Here is a 17,636-nt window from a genome sequence, read left to right on the forward strand (position 1 = left end):
TCACCAGGTCATTAAACACTGTAGAGTAATCTAAGCAGCTAGGTGATTACACACACAAACACACACCCACACAGGAACATATACACTGTTGTTCCTCTTTCTATCAGACACACAAACAGCGGGAGGGGGAGGGGAAAATGTATTCAACATTGTTTTTCTTCTTTCTGAATCGATTCTCAAATAAAAAAACACAATCAAGCATACATTTTTAATCTGATTGTGACCCTCAATAATAAAATTGAGCAGTGATATGATTTCCACTCCCTCGATTACACTCTTTTACAGCGCTGTCACTTCCTTACTCTTCAAACACGCACAGACAGACACTAAAACACCTGGTTCAGGACACCTCCACCTCTGTAGTTCCTGTGTCTGGGCGGGGTGACCTCCATCACTGTAATTAACTTGGTTTAATAACATCATTTCAGTTTGGTTGCTTATGCGCACACGCACACACACACACACACGCCGCATACACACAGACAAGGACACAGTCTCTCATAGTCCCTCTACAGGCCCTGGGACGCCTGTAGTTTTTAGAGTCGAAAGTGGCATCTCATTTATCTTTGGCTGTTCTTCTGCAGAGAAAGAACTGGGAACATGAGGGGGAATAATAATGGACATCAGCACTCGTAATGAATAAAGTCAACACTTTGGCGGCATGTTGAGTCAACAAAGTGGAGTTTTATGTGTGTGTGTGTGTGTGTGTGTGTGTGTGTGTGTGTTAAAAAGGGCGCGTCCTCTGTGAGTGACCCCCTCCCAAATGTGCCAGTCGTTGAGTCTGCAGTTGTGTGACTTTGTGCAACTTTCCTTTCTCTCTATTGTTAACTTTGTTGTCTACATGTCTGTTTTTCTGCCTGATCTTCTGCTGTTTGTACACACTCTTTGTACAGGCAGACCCCTGTTTTATTGTGTCTGCGTACTTGTCTGCTGTCCACGAGTGAGGCACTTGTGTGTTTACATGCAAATCCATTGTTTCCATTAAAGTGTGTGAGTGTGTGTTGGCCCTAGAGGGCCATCAACGTCTCTGAGTCATTACTTGACCTCTGAACTCTGCCTTGACCCCTGTATGTGCCAGCTGAGCCCCTCTCTGTCCACTAATGCTTGTTGTGTTTCTTCACACAATCAGGCAGCGTCATTGAGTCACAAATTTAACATTGCTGTTCGTGTTGTAAGTGAATGTTAACGTTATGTTACGCTATATTACAAAATGGCATTAAATCAAAAAGAACATGTAGGAAATACATAGCTATCAATGGGCATGCCAACTAGAGAATGTTTCTCTTAGTATTAATATTCTTATATCGATATACAAAAGCAATTATATACAGTCAATGTAAAGTAATCTAATGTAATTTTATTTCATTTTATTTTATTATTATTTACTACTGATGTCTTTTATTTGCTATTGTTGGGGCTGTTCTCTTCATTTTGTACAGCACTTTGGTCATCTCTGGTTGTTTTTAAATGTGCCATATAAATACATTTGATTTGATTTGATTAAAGTTTTGAATTGGCACACACACTGGCACACACACAACTGACATGTGAGTTTTGAAGCCAATACAGTGATATTTGCATAGTAAAAGCATAAAATAATTAATAATAATAAAAAAGAAGATATATATATCAGATATTAATATCGATTCTTTAACACCTTTGGCAACAATCTCTCAAATTTTGAATATATCAAAATTTCACTGGGAATAAAATCATTATTTTCCAATCTCTCTATATTGTCTTACTAACCAATGAAGTCAGAAATGGCATAAAAAAATGACCATACATAAAACTGCAGCCTATAAAACATTGAGGCATATATACCACATATACAATGATGATAAACTTATCACATCCACCCACTTGTTGCTAAATGTTATTCTGAGAATCGTGACTTTAGAGTCTTTCTGCTGCCAAAACACATTAAAAAAAAAAAAAAGCCCAGTCAGACACAACAAACATCACAGCCATCCAGAACGTGCCTCCCCTCTTCCGCTGGTGGTCGATATCTAATTAAAATAGCAGACGTGTGCGCGCGCGTGTGTTGGTCTGTGTGTGTATATAAGTGTGTGTGATTTATGGCGCGTTTCCTCCTCATTTCACTGCGAGGTTAATGCTACAGGCCACCACAGCTGGTATCCCCAGGGTGTTTGTCACTGACCCCTGCACACACACACACACACACACACACACACACACACGCGCACACACACACACACACACACACGAGACTCAGAGATGAATATTAAACCAAATTGCTAACAGTAACACACATACTCACTGCCACAAGGCATCACGTTTCCATTTCCAAAAATCTCCAGCCTTCATCTCAAAAAGAAGCCCAATGATCTCACTCCAGTTATCTCATAGCTGTAACCATGGACACCAAAATCTTTTTAAAAATGCCTAAAATGTTTGGGTTTGTGGAAAGAAACCAACACTGGGAGTGATGACTTTGTTAGCGTGTACTGATTCAGTAAAGAAAAACAGCGCTCATGAACACACACGCACACACACAGAAATGCAGACTTACTGTCTCAGCTGAACAGGGCTGAACACTGAAAGTGCACCAGTGCCTGAGGTTGATAAGGAAGTAGGAAGGGAGCGGTGACATTTTGTTCAAAGCTGTGTGTGTGCTGTGCTTTTTCTTTCTCATTTGTAGTTGCTCACTCGGTTTCTCCTAAATCTCACCCACCTCTAGGTTTCTCATATCCTGGTCCCCCTCTCCAAACCCTCTCAGGCTTATTAACACTTATGAATTCATCTCCCCTCCTCCGTCTCTTCTCTCTCTTCATCCCTACCTCACACACTCCCCTTTCCTATTTCATTATTACTAAGTGTGTGTGTGTGTGTGTGTGTGTGTGTGTGTGTGTGTGTGTGTGTGTGTGTGAGTGCGAGTGTGTTCCTCTGATTGAGCTCCAGTTGAGATGACGCTCTCTGCTCTGCCCTATTGTACATGACCGTAGGGGGATGCAGGGTGCTTTGATGGGGCACTGACAACCCCCCACATCCCACCACGTCTGGTAGGAAGACAGAAACACAAGGCCATCTGTCCTGAAACACCCCACACACACACGCATACGCTAAATCTTCTCAATGACCAGTATCCACCAACACACTGGCAGTAACTCGAGAGAATGAAAAAACACACAACAAGCAGATGGAAAAACGGTGGAGTTGAAAAGCAAAACCCAACAGTGTGTGTGCGTGTGTGTGTGTGTGTTTGTCTCTGGGAGAGAGTGAGAGTGCAGATAAGAGGGAGGGAAATGTATGCAGTGAGTGGAAAAGGACTGAGATTGTAATTGTTGCATATATATGTTTGTGTGTGTGTGTGTGTGTGTGTGCGTGTGCGTGTGTGTGTGTGTGTGTGTGTGTGTGTGTGTGAAACCACATGCCCACCTGCTAATACACCACACACGTAGACCAGTCCGATCCGCAGGGCTCCGTGGACCATTTCTAGAGGGACTCCCACCAACAGCTGCATGGCCATGTTCAGGCTCAGGTGTTCAATCCTGTAACACACACACACACACACACACACACACATTAACATAGGGTTAGAGAGAGTCAGTGTTAAAACTAAATCCATATTTAATCATATGACTCAGGAACAAAATCATAACAGAAATGTAAAAAATAATATAAAAAGTGAATCAGTTGTTGATTCTAATAATGAACCTTTAATGGTCTGAAATACAGTGAAATAAAATTTCATTCAGTGAACAACATGAAACAAACATATGTCAATAGAGTTAAAAGTACCAGCAGAGTCTTGTTCATTTTGTGTTGAGAAATTACATTGAAGAAATGAATCAGCAATGTGTCTTTGTCATTGTCGCGGTTACTTTTTTCATTGGAACTACTTTTTATTGAAGAAATAGTCCCTATGAAAACTCTTGATAGTGTGTTTTATGGATTATTCAGAGTGACCTGGACACTGGTTCAGGAGGACATGATGCTTTTGAAAAAAATAAGATTTTGTCAATGCACCACCATCATTGTATTGAGGTGGTGGCAGAAATCTCAAAACCTGGGCAAATGAAGCCAGAATTATCTGTAGGGCTGAAACTAATAATTATTTTCATTATTGATTATTTTAGTTAATAATTTATTACAGTCTATTAAAATGTCAAGAAAGTTCTGAGAGCCCAAGGTGGCATCTTCAAATGTCTTGTTTTGTTCAACCAACAATCCCAAAGATGTTGAATGCAATAATACAAAACCAAAAAATCTTCACATGTGAGAAGCTGAAACCAATAAATATTTTTTTTCTTGATCAAACAAATGAAATGACTAATTAATTATCAAAATTGTTGCTGATTGGTTTTCAGTGGATCAATTTATCAATTAATCATATTGTCTGCATGGATAGATGCCAATACAGAAGATACAGAAAATGTTTTGTTTTGTAATTTGAGTAAATCAACACATTTCCATATGTATTTATTGAAACTTTTAACGAGACAAAGAAAGACAGAGAAAGAGACGGAGTGGGCGAGTCTGCACATTTCTCCACTGAGGTTTGTTTTTGGAGCCAATACTCAAACTCTGTTTTGGTTTTGAGAAATAAAAGGATCAGCACTGCTGAGCTGTTGGCAGGATTACATGGTGCATGCATGTGTGACGTGTCACAAATGACTAAATGGCTAACGGTGCTGTTTAGTAGCACTTCAAGGCAATTTTTACATTTTTCATGGTGGAAAACAAACTAAACACATCAATGTTTACCTCATGAGGTCTCTCTACAAATACTTTACATTTCTTTGCATCATTTTTCAATCCATGATGAGTTTATTTAGATTTTTATGTAAATCACAAGCAGCTTGAAATAGCTTATTTCCCCGTCAATAAAATGCTCCAAATGCGAAGACATGGATGTGATAAACTCTGTACGGGTGACATGCTTCTATTTCCTCCAGTGGGTGAGGCGTCAGATGATTGACAGGAAACACACTCAACTCTGGCAGCATACAATGATAAAACAGAAAATGTGACAAAATCAAACTCTGTGTTTATGTTTCCTGCGATGGAAGTTGTTTTCCACGCTGTGGAAGAGTGAATGGCAGCAAATGACTTCTTCTAAAGGGAGGAAAACAAGATATCTCAAACTATACTGATATATCCAGAAATAAAGAAAAAGAAAAGGGCAACCTAAATGATTGGCACAAGTTAAAAAAAAAATCCTCTGACAAATAAAAGCGATAACAGAGGAAATCATTAAGCAAATAGTCAGTTTGCCTCAGATGTTGTTAATTTTGATGATTATATACTACTGATTTTAAAGACTCAGATCAGTTGCAGAGTGTAAGAGTCTGCAGTTTTTATCATAACACATTATAACCTGCCTGTTTCCTCCAAGATGATATTATTATGCTTGCTTGGTCACACACACACACACACACACACTCACACACACACACACACACACACACACACACACACATACACACACACTCACACACACACACACACAGAACATCTGCTCCTTCATCAAACCACAATGTCGTGGCCATCAACAGATAATCATCAACACACTCCAGTGCACTCAAACATTACATATGAACACAGACAGAGGCACACAGTGTAAACACACACACACACACACACACAAACACACACACATGTAGAAATGCACTCACACGTAGCACAATAAAAAGATAAAAGAGGTGTGCGGCTGCTGCACATTTACCCAAATCTGCTCACGGCTTGTGTTTCAGTGTGATGGCTTTAAGCAAAGGATAGCTTGTTCACACACTCACACACACACACACACACACACACACACACTCACTGTGCCCTTCATGGCTAGAAAGTCCTTACAGCCAAACCGCAGTCAGCAGCACAGACACATTCGCATGTCACAGCAGAATCCAAAAGGACAGCAGCTAGCATAATCCGGCCTCTCTGCCTCTTTTTCTCCCTCATAATCTTCATCATTGTCTCTCACTCGCTTCAATCACTTCCCTCTTCTGTTTTCTGTCTGTCTTTCTGTTTCACATTTGTTGAGAGAGAGATGACAGAAGGAACGCAAGACAGAGAGACGACTTTTTTTCCCCATTCGACAGTTCGACAAACTAAACCGCTGAATGCTGTGTGTCCTAAAGAAAAATCCCAACATCACACAGCTTCTTCATCCTAGAGATGAATACAAACATTCATGCCCACACACACACACACACACACACACAAAAAAATTCCCCCAACACAGACAGGGAAAAACAAGACAAGGCCAATAATCTATTTAGTTTGAAACAACCCGGCCACCTCGACCACAATGCCGACAGAGAGGATCGTTCCAGTGATCAAAGAGACAATGGGGCATATTGATTGGCTGGCAGAGGACTGTCCAAACGCAGAAGGACAACTCCACTCCAGATAACGGCGGCTATCTATTTCTATACTGCTAATGAGGCTGCGAGGGATGGGCCGCACTGTCAGGCAGATGTGTGGATACCCATGAGAGGTCCTATTGTGTCCAGACGACCACGTTCTTTCAGGGCGCTCAACAAAAGCACTGTTTAATCTTTTCCTCTTTTTTTTTTCATCACTGGCTCACCAAACTAAAGCTGAAGATTTACAATGAGTTCAGTTTCCTGCACAGTTCAAGCACTGGAGCACACTCTTTTTGTACTGCAACAGTATCATTTAATTTTGTAGGACAAATGTTTCATGATGATGAAAATAAATGTAAAGAGATCTCCTGCTGCAAAATGTCTCGAGTCATGGTTGAATCTCGCAGGAAGCTAATCCTCCTGAAGTTTTCACAGCTGCCACAGACACACTGTTTTTGTGTGTGAGAGAGAGTCTGCATAATGCTCTACTGAGGGATGTTTTGGGGCCAATATTTACACTCTGTTTTAGTGTTGAGAATTGGGAAGGATCAGTCTTACTGAGCTGTTGATGGGATTACATGGTTTGTAGATGTGTGTGTGTGTGTGAGAGAGAGAGAGTGTGTGTGTGTGTAGGCAAAAGTGAATTATGGAAACAGTGGTAACACAAAAGCTTTTCAAAAGACAGTGTCACTGTTAATGATTATAAGCAGTGGGTACTGAGTACTAAACAGCACAGTATCGTCTGTACTGGTGTCCTGCTATATAATTCCTGCCTTGACCTTCGTTTGAGGTCATTCCATCTTTGCGCCAATGTTTTCCATCACTGTTTAGTAAATTACAGCTAAATTTAGAGGCAGAAAATAGATACTATTTGTGATTTTACAGGATTAGTAACTTTTGGCATCTATCTGGGAAAACACTTCGCCTTTATTTTGGGTAACTTTGCCTCCAAAACCCAGAAAATATGAATTAAAGTAGAGAACATGTAAAGGATAATTCTTCCTAGGATGTTACAAGAAGTGGGGCGCTTTAATTGTGCCCGTTGTGCGAACCACATGAGCTGTCGCACCACCTGTTGGCTGCACTTATGAAGCTCCATGCTCACCATTTTTACCCTCCAGGGATTTATTACATGAACTTCACTTCCTTGTGTGATTCAGAGTACAGACATTGAGAAATGTTTCTCAATGTTCCTTCTAATGAAGGTCTCTCTCCCCGTGGCTCTGGTATCAGCACTAGCAAATGGGCTGAACACTTTACGCCAGCTGGCCATAAAACGACATGTGTTCTTTTGTGCCATCACCCCAAAGGATCCAATATGAACCAGCAATCAAATTTTTATACTTCTTGAATTATTGAGTCCTTTTTGATCAGCCCTGCATATTTCTGAACAAGAGTTGCAGCAAACACCCTTTGAAACCAAATCTGCTAGACTAAATGAAATTAAAGGCCACTAAATACAAGGATTTAACAAAGGAATGCAATATTGCCATTTAGAGAATTGCGATCATCAAGGTCATCATCATGTCAGTGTGTCACATTTTTCTTGTAGTCGGGCAACTGTGGGTTCAACTCAGAATTATTTACTGGATTTCACGAGGTATTCGTGTTACTTTGTCCTCTCTCTGTATGTGTGTTTGCATATGTGAGGCCGTGTGTGTGCAGCATATACGAAACGTATTGTACGTTTGGATTCATTCCCACAGCCACTTCCCCTGAGGACCCAAATCATTTCAATATGTTCCTGTGTAATTACTGCATGTTAAACATCCCACCTCCCTTAGCTGCATGTCATCCCCTATCTCTCTCTCCCCTGGCCTTTCCTGCCTCTCTCTACAGTCCTACCAAAATAAAGCAGAAATGCCCAAAAAATAAAAATAAAAATGAAACCTCCCTCCTTTTATCCTTCCATTCATCCCTTCTAGTTCATCTTTTAACCACACCCTGTCATCCCTACCGTCTTCCCTCCCCGGCACCTTCAGGTTCTCCTAATTAAATTACCATTTTATTAGTTCTCACTATTGCCTGAGACTACATTTACCCAGAAGATAATTAAACCTGGATGACCTGGCCTGAACTGCTAATAAAATAGTCTGTGGTACTTGTCGTGGCAGAGGAGAGGACAGGGGAGGAGGATGGAGGCTGACAATGGTATGTTTTATTAAATCATCTGTCAAGTGAATATAATAATCCAATAATAATCGCTTGTTTAAGAACATGATACTTTAGGTATTCCACATGATTATTTGTCACTTGCTTATTTGTTTTGTAACTTTGCATACAGTGAATATGAACTCATTAGCAACTAACAATTCCTTGTTTGCCCATCTCATCTTTGCTTATCTGCATTTTTCCGTCAGGACTTAAAAGGATTTAATTGCTTTCAGTTGGTGTGTTTCACTGAAAATTGCACGGTGTATTTTTGTCAATGAAATTGTCACACAACAAGCTCTGACTCACTGAATTTTTCAAATGCCATAAACCCAAACCACCCGAGGCATCACAGATATGCTGTACCTCTAGATTGTGTTTATCAATAAGTTATTTCCACCCCATGGTGTCACACGCACTCAGGACTCAAAACAAATTGTAGTAGATGAGTTCAGGTCATGCTAAATGTGTCATTGAGACATTTCCTGCATCCATAATTTGGATGCTGACGAGGAAGAAACGCTCAACTGTGTCCCTAGGAAATGAAGCATGGCTTAATGCTCATAATTAGAAATCCAATAGCGAGATGTTAACTCACCCAGTGTGCATGAAAATGTAGCTGAGGTACCTCCAGGCCTGGGCTCGTAGCTGGGGGTGGTAAGGTAAGGGGCTCTTTAGGAAGGACGGGCTGGACACCTGCAGGACCAAGCGGTCCAGCTGGCACCCGTAGTACATGAACACAGCCACCTGGGTGAACGCAGATGCAGACAAATACAGAATACGCCACAGTAAATACATTAAAATAATGCTCAGTGGCTTAAATCAGAACAAATGGCTCTGAACGTTGAACACAAACTTTAGACTTTATTCCTTTACTTATTTTCAAGAGTTATCAGTCAAATTACATTAACTAGGAAAGAAAATACTGAGATCAACAAGCCATTATCAACTTTCTAAGAGCAGATGATATTTCTTGAGTATTTTGATGTATTTTGTCTTATGTGAATATAGATAATGATATTGGACTCAAGTTATTCTTAACCTGACGCACCAGATGGTTTGTTACACAGAACCATCTGAGAAGTCACCCTTGGAAACAGTTAAAAAAAAAAAAAAAAAATACTTTCACAAAATACTTGGCAGGTGATTAGACGAACCATCTGTATCCATCACCGTCTATCATGGCCTAACTTCAACCAATAAGATTGCACCGAAGAGGAAACACGACAACAAGCAGCAGTCTGAGGGACTTTGGAAGCTAGCAAGCAGTCAGTGTAGCTAGCTATGTACGCATCAGTCAGTAGACGATTCTTGTCATCACTGTAAGAAAAATGTGTGCATAAAAGGCACCTGATTCTCACTGTCGTCACACCTAAACCTTAGCTGCCAGTAGTTCCACCAAAGGACACTCATTGAATCTGAACCACTGTGGTTTGGCCATGAGCATATAACTTGGCAAGATCTGTGATCTCACAAATTGAGCTGCCCCGCAAGGTAAATTTATTCTACCAAAACGTCTGCAGTCTATCATGCAGGACTCTTTGTTACTTATATTATTACATATTTAAAGGTACACTATGGAGTTTCATTACGTTGCGCGCACACTCAGTGTTTCTCACCTAAACATACTGCGCACACCCTAGCAGAAGATTTTCCATCCTCGTAAAAAAATTTGCAAAACCAATTTTTTGGATATATTTTGAAACCTATATTGCTTACATCCATATTTACATCGGCTAGCTGCCTCTTCTTTCCTGCCTTTTGCCGATACATTGCTATATTTAAGTGTTAGTGGAACAGTGTAAAACAGAGGGACGTCATATCATGTCAATCTTTGCGATAAATGCCAGTTTAATTCACCATCACACTGGACAACTCATTTTCTTCTTTCTGTTGTATGGCTTGTGCGTCCTTGTGTACAGGCCTACTTATTCAAACATAGCTCCATAGCGCGTCAAGTGGTCAAAAACTCTCCAGCGTACCTTTAATAAAAGAGGGTATGAAATATATATTGGTCTCACGCTCCCAAACAATTTACCTCAGCAATGGTGATAGCCAGGATGAACCAGGGAGGTGGGCAGTAGGTGTAGCTGTCAAAGTACCACTTGCGGTCGACTTCGCGGGGCAGCGTCTCGTAGGCGACGTGTCGGACAAGCCGTTGAGACAGCCCCAAGCCTACCTCATCTCTGAGACTGCAGCCTTTTAGCTGCCGGCTCCCCTGCAGAATGGCCCTCCGGAAACTGTTGGAGCGCTTGTTGCTCATCTGGAGAAATGAGGAAGGAAGAGAGGATGAGGAACACGGAGGAGGGCTGAGAGACAGGTCAGAGAATTTTACTGCTTTATTACCACTAGTGTACTAAGTTTTTACATTCATGACCATCTTGTTTACCTGCAAATTCTTTTTTTTAATTTAACATGCGAACACAAGATATTTTCACAAACTACTCGATGTACAACTGGAGTGTCAACACACGGGTACGCTGGGCCACACACACACACACACACACACACACACACTAATCCTCCTCAGTCCAGCACATTGACAGACCCCTCCCACCTCGCTATGGCAACAGAATGCTTCTATTGTCACCTAGCAACCACCAAACCATTTCTCTACATTCCTCTCTGTCTATGAAGGGTTCATTTACGAACATATCCATGTCCTTTTTTGATGGGCGGGGACCTCACAAGTAGTTTATCACTTCAGACACTCTCAGTTATGGGAGATCCCGTCAGTCGGTATCAGTGAGGCCATTTTTATAGCACAAGTGTCACATTTTTCAACTGGTGCTGGGCTTCTCATTTTGAAACCCCTCACACACTCACACACACACACACACACACACACACACACACACACACACACACACACACACTACACAGAACAGTCCAAACACACACATGTGCACATTTTCTGTTGAGCACACACACAAACACAGATTTGTCCACAGAGAGGATTTGAGTAATGTCTTAAAATGATTCATGCACCTCCCGTGGACCAAGAGGGTGACGTGAGTCCTTGACTTTTAGTGAAATTACACCTCATCTGAGTGCACTAACAGCACACAGTCTACAACGAAAGAAGGTTCACAAGCTTCATCACAGACAATGGCAAGCATTTCTAGCCCTTTTCACACAATTCCTACTGAATTATGGCAACAGCAGGCAGGTGAGGAAGGTGAGAATAATAATGTAGGTGTTTCAGCTGCTGGTAATTTTTTATGATCAGCAATGTATTAACCAATTAAGCATTACCGATAATGCATATGTATATTACATCAATCTTGACATTTTGCATTACATGAATATAGAGAGAGTGTGAATAAATATTATTTGTAGGGGGACCAATGGAACAGGAAAATATTACTAATACTCATAATAATAAACACAAGAATGGTATGAAATGGGCATAAAGGGTGTTTGTATAAATTAAAATGTCTTGTTAAAAGAACAAATAAATGATGTTTGAGGGTTTGAGCTTATCACTTTTGATACAAACAAGACACTTTTGCCATTTCTTTGGGTAGATGTGAAACAGATTCTGTTTTTTTGCTCCTGTGGCAGCCTCAGCTTTCTGCCTAAATCACTGCCGTCTCCAAGCTGTGTGCCTTTTATTTAACATGCTGTGTGTTTTTTAAGATTCACCATGACAAAGCAATGACTCCTCTCCCACTGTCTCCTTAGCTCTCTCTCTCTCTCTCTCTCTCTCTGTCTGTCTGTCTCCCTCTTTCTCTCCTTCCCCAACCTCTTTCTCACTCTGCTCTGTTTATGTCACACTCCATAACTCAACTCTACTATTGTGTTTGTGTCTCTAGGATTGCAGGAAGCCCAGATATGTCAGCTAATGTTATTTTAAGGCAACAAGGGTGAGTGATATTGTTTTCAGCAAGGGGCGGAGATTGGCAAAATAGATGAATGTAATGTGGCTATAAATGTTACGGTAAAAGGTGGATGGATATAACTACTGCAACTTCAAAAGTCTGCGTTTTGAAGCTTTGATTGATGTTTATTCAGACCTCAGAGAAATAAAGAACATTTTTGTTCGAAGATAGTGGGCATACTTATCTGCGAACAACTTGCAAACAACGGTACATATCACAATTCATTTGACGGAGTTGAAAAGATACATATAAGAAAACACAGTAAGGAGGGAACACCGATAAGAACAGTTGGCTGATTCTTCTGGCACCGTTTAATGAGACTTTCACTGTCTCTGCATGTATCACTGTTTGGAGATAAACTTCAGAAAAAGCCAATTATTTCAGCCTTTATGTTAGGCACAGAGAGCTGTGGGAAAATGATTACGGGTTACCATGGCCACTTCCAGACCGCACACACACACAGTCACACAAACACGGACCTCCCCCAGGCAGCCATGCACCATAAAGATAGTCAATTCTTCGTGTGAAGTGACTGCAATTTCTCTCCTCTTTGTACGACACAAAAGAAAGAATGACGTTCTGTCTGTTTACCCACTGGCAAGAGGAGAAGGGAGACGGGAAGAGGAGAGGTGACGGGGACAAATGGGTGTTCAGCCAGCAAGGGACAATTTCACAGTTTGATCAATGGAAAACACCAGCCAGAGGAGAGGGACAGGGGAGAGAGACATAAGCGGGAGATGGAGAGAGAAAGAAAGCGAAACAGATATAATAAGGAGGAGACAGAGGAGGAGGTAGAGGAAGATGAAGAAGGCTGGAAAAGAGGGATTAAGAGCAAGAGTAGCAGAAGTGTATTAGCTTTATCGCAAAAATATGGTGAAACGTATGTGGACACCTGAGCATTACCCCCCATGTCATTGTTGAATATCTCATTCCAAAACCATGTGCATTAATATGCTGCTGTATCAGTCTCCATGCTTCTGAGAAGCTTTCCACAAGATTTTGGGACCGAGCTGCAGGGATTTGCCACAACAGCAACAGGTTTCAGATACCGGTAAGACGGTAGTCAGACAGATTCAACTTTCTTTTATTTATAAAGGATTTTTTTCCCCACATAGTTTTGACAATGTAATGTATCTCAGGCATACACAACCTAAAACAGGACAAATATATCTGTAAGCACAAATCCATCATGATCATTCCACAATTTCATCCCACTGGGAGGAAAAACAGAGCGGTTCAACCTATCTGCAGATATTTTTAGGAAGTATAAACTTATTACTGAGCCAGTTTGTACCGAGGACAGTCACAGTGTGATGTATGAGAGACAGGGTCAGACAGAAGGAGATGGATGGACAGTAAGAAGACGGAGAAAGGCATTGGTAAGGAAGAAGCAGCGAGGGGAAAAGCTGAGAGCGTAAGAGACCGAGAAACAAGGTGAAGAGTGAGTGAAGATGGAGGGAGGAGGAGGTGAAGAGAGGGAGCGAGCAGTGATTTGAACGCTGACTGTGACGGAGCAGTGAGCAGGCAATTACTGACAATCACATTGATGGAGGAGCTGCGGTGCAAAGGAGAGATGGCGCGACAAATAAACGCCTCACAGTTTGCCTCTGTCTGTCCCGGCCTCCTCCTCTGATTCTATTCTTCCCTTTTTTCCGTCTTTCCTTCCTTCTGTGAGGGCAGAAGAGCTGGAGAGATAAAAATGAACCAACAGAAACCAGCCAATGAACTTGTTGGAAGAATTATAACTCTCTCTCTCAAGTTCCCATATTGGCTTTGACCCTTTGATCTTTATCTTAAGAGACCATTAATGCCTGCCCTTAGAAAGTCCATTATGTTGCGTTTACATACCTGACATTCCTTTAGATATTGGTATCATGCTTTTTCACAGAAGTGTGGGCAGAAATCTTTGCAGATAACGCTGAATATTTATCCTTGAATAACTGTCTCCTGTCTCCTGAAAGAGGTGTACACTCTTACTTTCAGTGCCTGAACTTCAGTTAGTTTGCTGGTCATACAGTATTACCTTTAACCAAAAGTAATACTAATTGTAGTATTCATTCTAGGGCTAAAACTAACAACTATTTTCATTTATTCTATGACGAGTTTGGTCTATAAAATGTCAAAAAAGTATAAAATGCCCATAACATTTTCCAGAAGCCCAAGCTGATGTCTTCAAATTGCTTTTACAAAATTTACAATGATTCAAAAAAGAGAAAAGGCAGCATATCGTCACATTTTAGAAGCTGAGACCAGCAAATGTTTGGTATGCCTACAAACTGACTACACCGATTATCAAAGTAGCTGTCAACTAACTTTCTGTCGATGGACTGATTAAATGAACAGTCTTTTCCGCACATTATTTATGACTATAATCATGAATACATGTCATTGTATGTTTCGATTAATGGATTACCAGTTTAGTCTATAAAATGCTTGTTGTGTCCAACAGTTCACAATGCAAAATTATTAGATTTACAATTACATATAAGAGAGAGGAGAGAAGAGCAACAAATCTTCTGAGTAACTGGAAAAAGCAAATGTTTGGCATTTTTGCTTTATAAATGATTAACTAATCGATTAAATTAATCCAATTGTTTCAGCACTTATTCATTCATTGCACAGCATATTACCATAATCATGAATACAAGTCACTTCTTTCCTCCCTGTATTGCTTTCTGTGTCTAGCTTTAGCTTCTGTTGTTCTCTTGCTGCCTCTATGAATGTATAAACCATTGGGGGGGGGGGGGGCACAACACAATAGTGAACAAGAAAACAAATGTGAATGTATACACAGATGCCGGGACCCCATTCCTCTCTGTCCCACTTCCAGTTGCACAGCATGACCCACGGCCTGTCACATGACATGAATGCACCAATTGGAAACCAACAGCGAAAAAGCCCCTTTGACATTTTTCCAAGCTTCCTACAGGCCTCATTCCTCACCCACTGTATCAGACAATAAACAGCTCTGAGGAACAAGAGAGAAAGGGAGAGATGGACGCACTCACATTCACAGACAACAATGAATTCCCTACAGCCTCTACAGACACACACACCCACCCACACACACACACACACACACACACACACACACACACACACACCACTCCATCCCTCAGCCACCCAGTAGTTATTGTTTACCACACAACTACTCCCACTCCAAAATCACTCCACACTGTCCCAGGTCAGCGGTTCAGCCTCCCATGAGGAACAGCAGCGAGACAGTGCAAAACAGAAACTGAGGAGGTTACGAGGCAGTGAGCGCAGCTGGAGATGCTCGAGTGAGACCTTGGACAATCAGCAGCAGGCTGCAGTTTGAAGGTGAAACTAAAAGTGGGGCAAGGGTAGCGTTAAGAGGGGAATTTATCACCAGACTGAGAGTCATTTCCTATTAGGAAGACTCTCTACCTTGTAGCTGAGGTGATCTCAGAATATGGCTTTTGGGGCTGGATGTAAAAATGGTTTGATGTCTGACAAAAAAAGCAGGTCTAGATTTGTTGTTTTTCCGGAGGTGGGACACAAACACTGCTTGATTCAAATTCCTAAACTTTGCATTTCAAGTCTTGAAATGAACAGAAATAATGAATGCCTCTTTAAAGTTTATACTTATTACTTTCAAATAAACTTCATAACATTTAAAGGCAAAATGATCAGGTGTTTCTGATCTGAATGTTTTGCATGTTGCTGTCCCTTTTTTGTTGACCACAGCAGAGTCTTCACAGTCGAATGTGATAATCCGAGGTATCACTTTGCAGGTGTGCACTGACCGCACCTTAAGTTTTACCCCATGCTTGCAAAACATGATTATCTGCTGAGGGATTAATTTAAAGTAAATTCACTGTCAGGAACATGACGAGCTGATTTGATGCACACTTTTTAACATAATTTTTAAGGCTTGTGGAGGATATCAAGTCATTACAAGTCAAAAGGTCCAAAGTCGAAAGTCCAAGTAAGTCTTTGGTGTTAAAGTTAAAGATGAATTGCAAGCCCAATAAACTATCAATTTCCACTGAACACTGATGTCAGCAAGCCTATAAAAGGTTAAGACATCTCACCAGGTTGACAAAGTCTTGGTAGCAGATCTTTCCATCTGCGTTGCCATCGGCGAGGGCCAACAGGACTTCCAGTTTGTGGGGGTCAAGCTCGGAGCCGTGGGTCGCCAGCAGGTCCCTGAACCGCTCCGTACTGATGAAGCCTGAATTCTCTGGGTCATACTGCAAGTGAACACAAACACACACACACACACACACACACACACACACACACACACACACACACACACAGACAAAGCTAAAATTATTAGAATTTAATGTATCTAATGTAAGTGCAAGAATATGTTTGTGTAAATAGAATAAAATACATATCTACTTTGAGAGAACTAAACATGGCCAACAGTAGATTAGAGGCACAACACACATGCAGCATATCAAATAAGCACCAAATAACATGTTGGATGTTCATGAGCGGTCAGTATCCTCCTGTGCATAGTTTTCTGTGTAGCCAAACATCAAAACCTCAAAAAGCCCATCAGCCGTGGTTCAGTTGTAGTTTGAGCGTTTCGTAAAACAGCCCTAATTGCTCCAGAAAGGCCAAACTGTTGAGACACAGCAGTAACTTTTAACAGCTTTGGATTTCACTTTGAAATGACAATGAGAGCCGCATTTAACCACAGGCTGTTTTTCTTCTTTTTTTTTTTGTTTTTTTGCTTATTCACAGCCAGAACAGAGGAGGCATTTAAATGTATTTGAAAAACACCAGATATTCTGATATTTTAAAAACCTGGAAATTCAAAAGACCTTCAGAGTCGTGATTACTTAAGCACTTGAATGCGAAAAAGCTCTGCACTTTTCTCCAGCTTTGTTACCCCCTGACATCTTGCTCCCCCATGCTCTTTTCTTTCCTTTGCACTTAATAGCTTTGGGGCTTCAAGTGGCAATTTAGAGAGAAACTGCCACTTAGAAATATACAAATTATACATACATTTTGTTTGTGTTTCATGTCATGAACTACATCCAAGAGAGCTAGAAGCTATAAAAGAGGCTTACTGATTGCAGAGAGGCGAGTACTTATTATAGATTACTTATTATAATAGCCGCCTCTGTTTCTATTAGAAAAGACTGCCAGGAGTTCTGCCTGGATTCCTCAAAAATCAAGCTGCTCTTGATCCCCTAAAATAAGGATAAAACAGAAAATGGCGACAGCTGTGTGATAGTATGTCTGTTCAACGGAGGGCAAACTGGCCTGGAATATATGACAATCCAGGACTTGATTG

General features: G+C 41.0%; 1 protein-coding gene across 3 annotated transcripts in view; it reads right to left on the reverse strand.

Moving 5' to 3' along the window:
* Window positions 1-17,636, reverse strand: part of rhbdl3 (rhomboid, veinlet-like 3 (Drosophila)) — a 53,939-nt gene that overhangs the window by 7,155 nt on the left and 29,148 nt on the right. For 2 of the 3 annotated variants that reach the window (XM_070923701.1, XM_070923693.1), the window contains exons 3-6: window positions 16,420-16,578; window positions 10,522-10,746; window positions 9,082-9,230; window positions 3,400-3,512 (exon numbers count right to left, since the gene is read on the reverse strand). In XM_070923701.1, the coding sequence (XP_070779802.1) occupies window positions 3,400-3,512; window positions 9,082-9,230; window positions 10,522-10,746; window positions 16,420-16,578 (646 nt within the window). Of the gene's footprint in view, window positions 1-3,399; window positions 3,513-9,081; window positions 9,231-10,521; window positions 10,772-16,419; window positions 16,579-17,636 lie in introns of all 3 variants that reach the window. The other variant, XM_070923683.1, reaches the window with a different exon arrangement.

This window comes from Enoplosus armatus, chromosome 2 (assembly GCF_043641665.1).
Source record: "Enoplosus armatus isolate fEnoArm2 chromosome 2, fEnoArm2.hap1, whole genome shotgun sequence".
NCBI classification, from domain to species: domain Eukaryota; kingdom Metazoa; phylum Chordata; class Actinopteri; order Centrarchiformes; family Enoplosidae; genus Enoplosus; species Enoplosus armatus.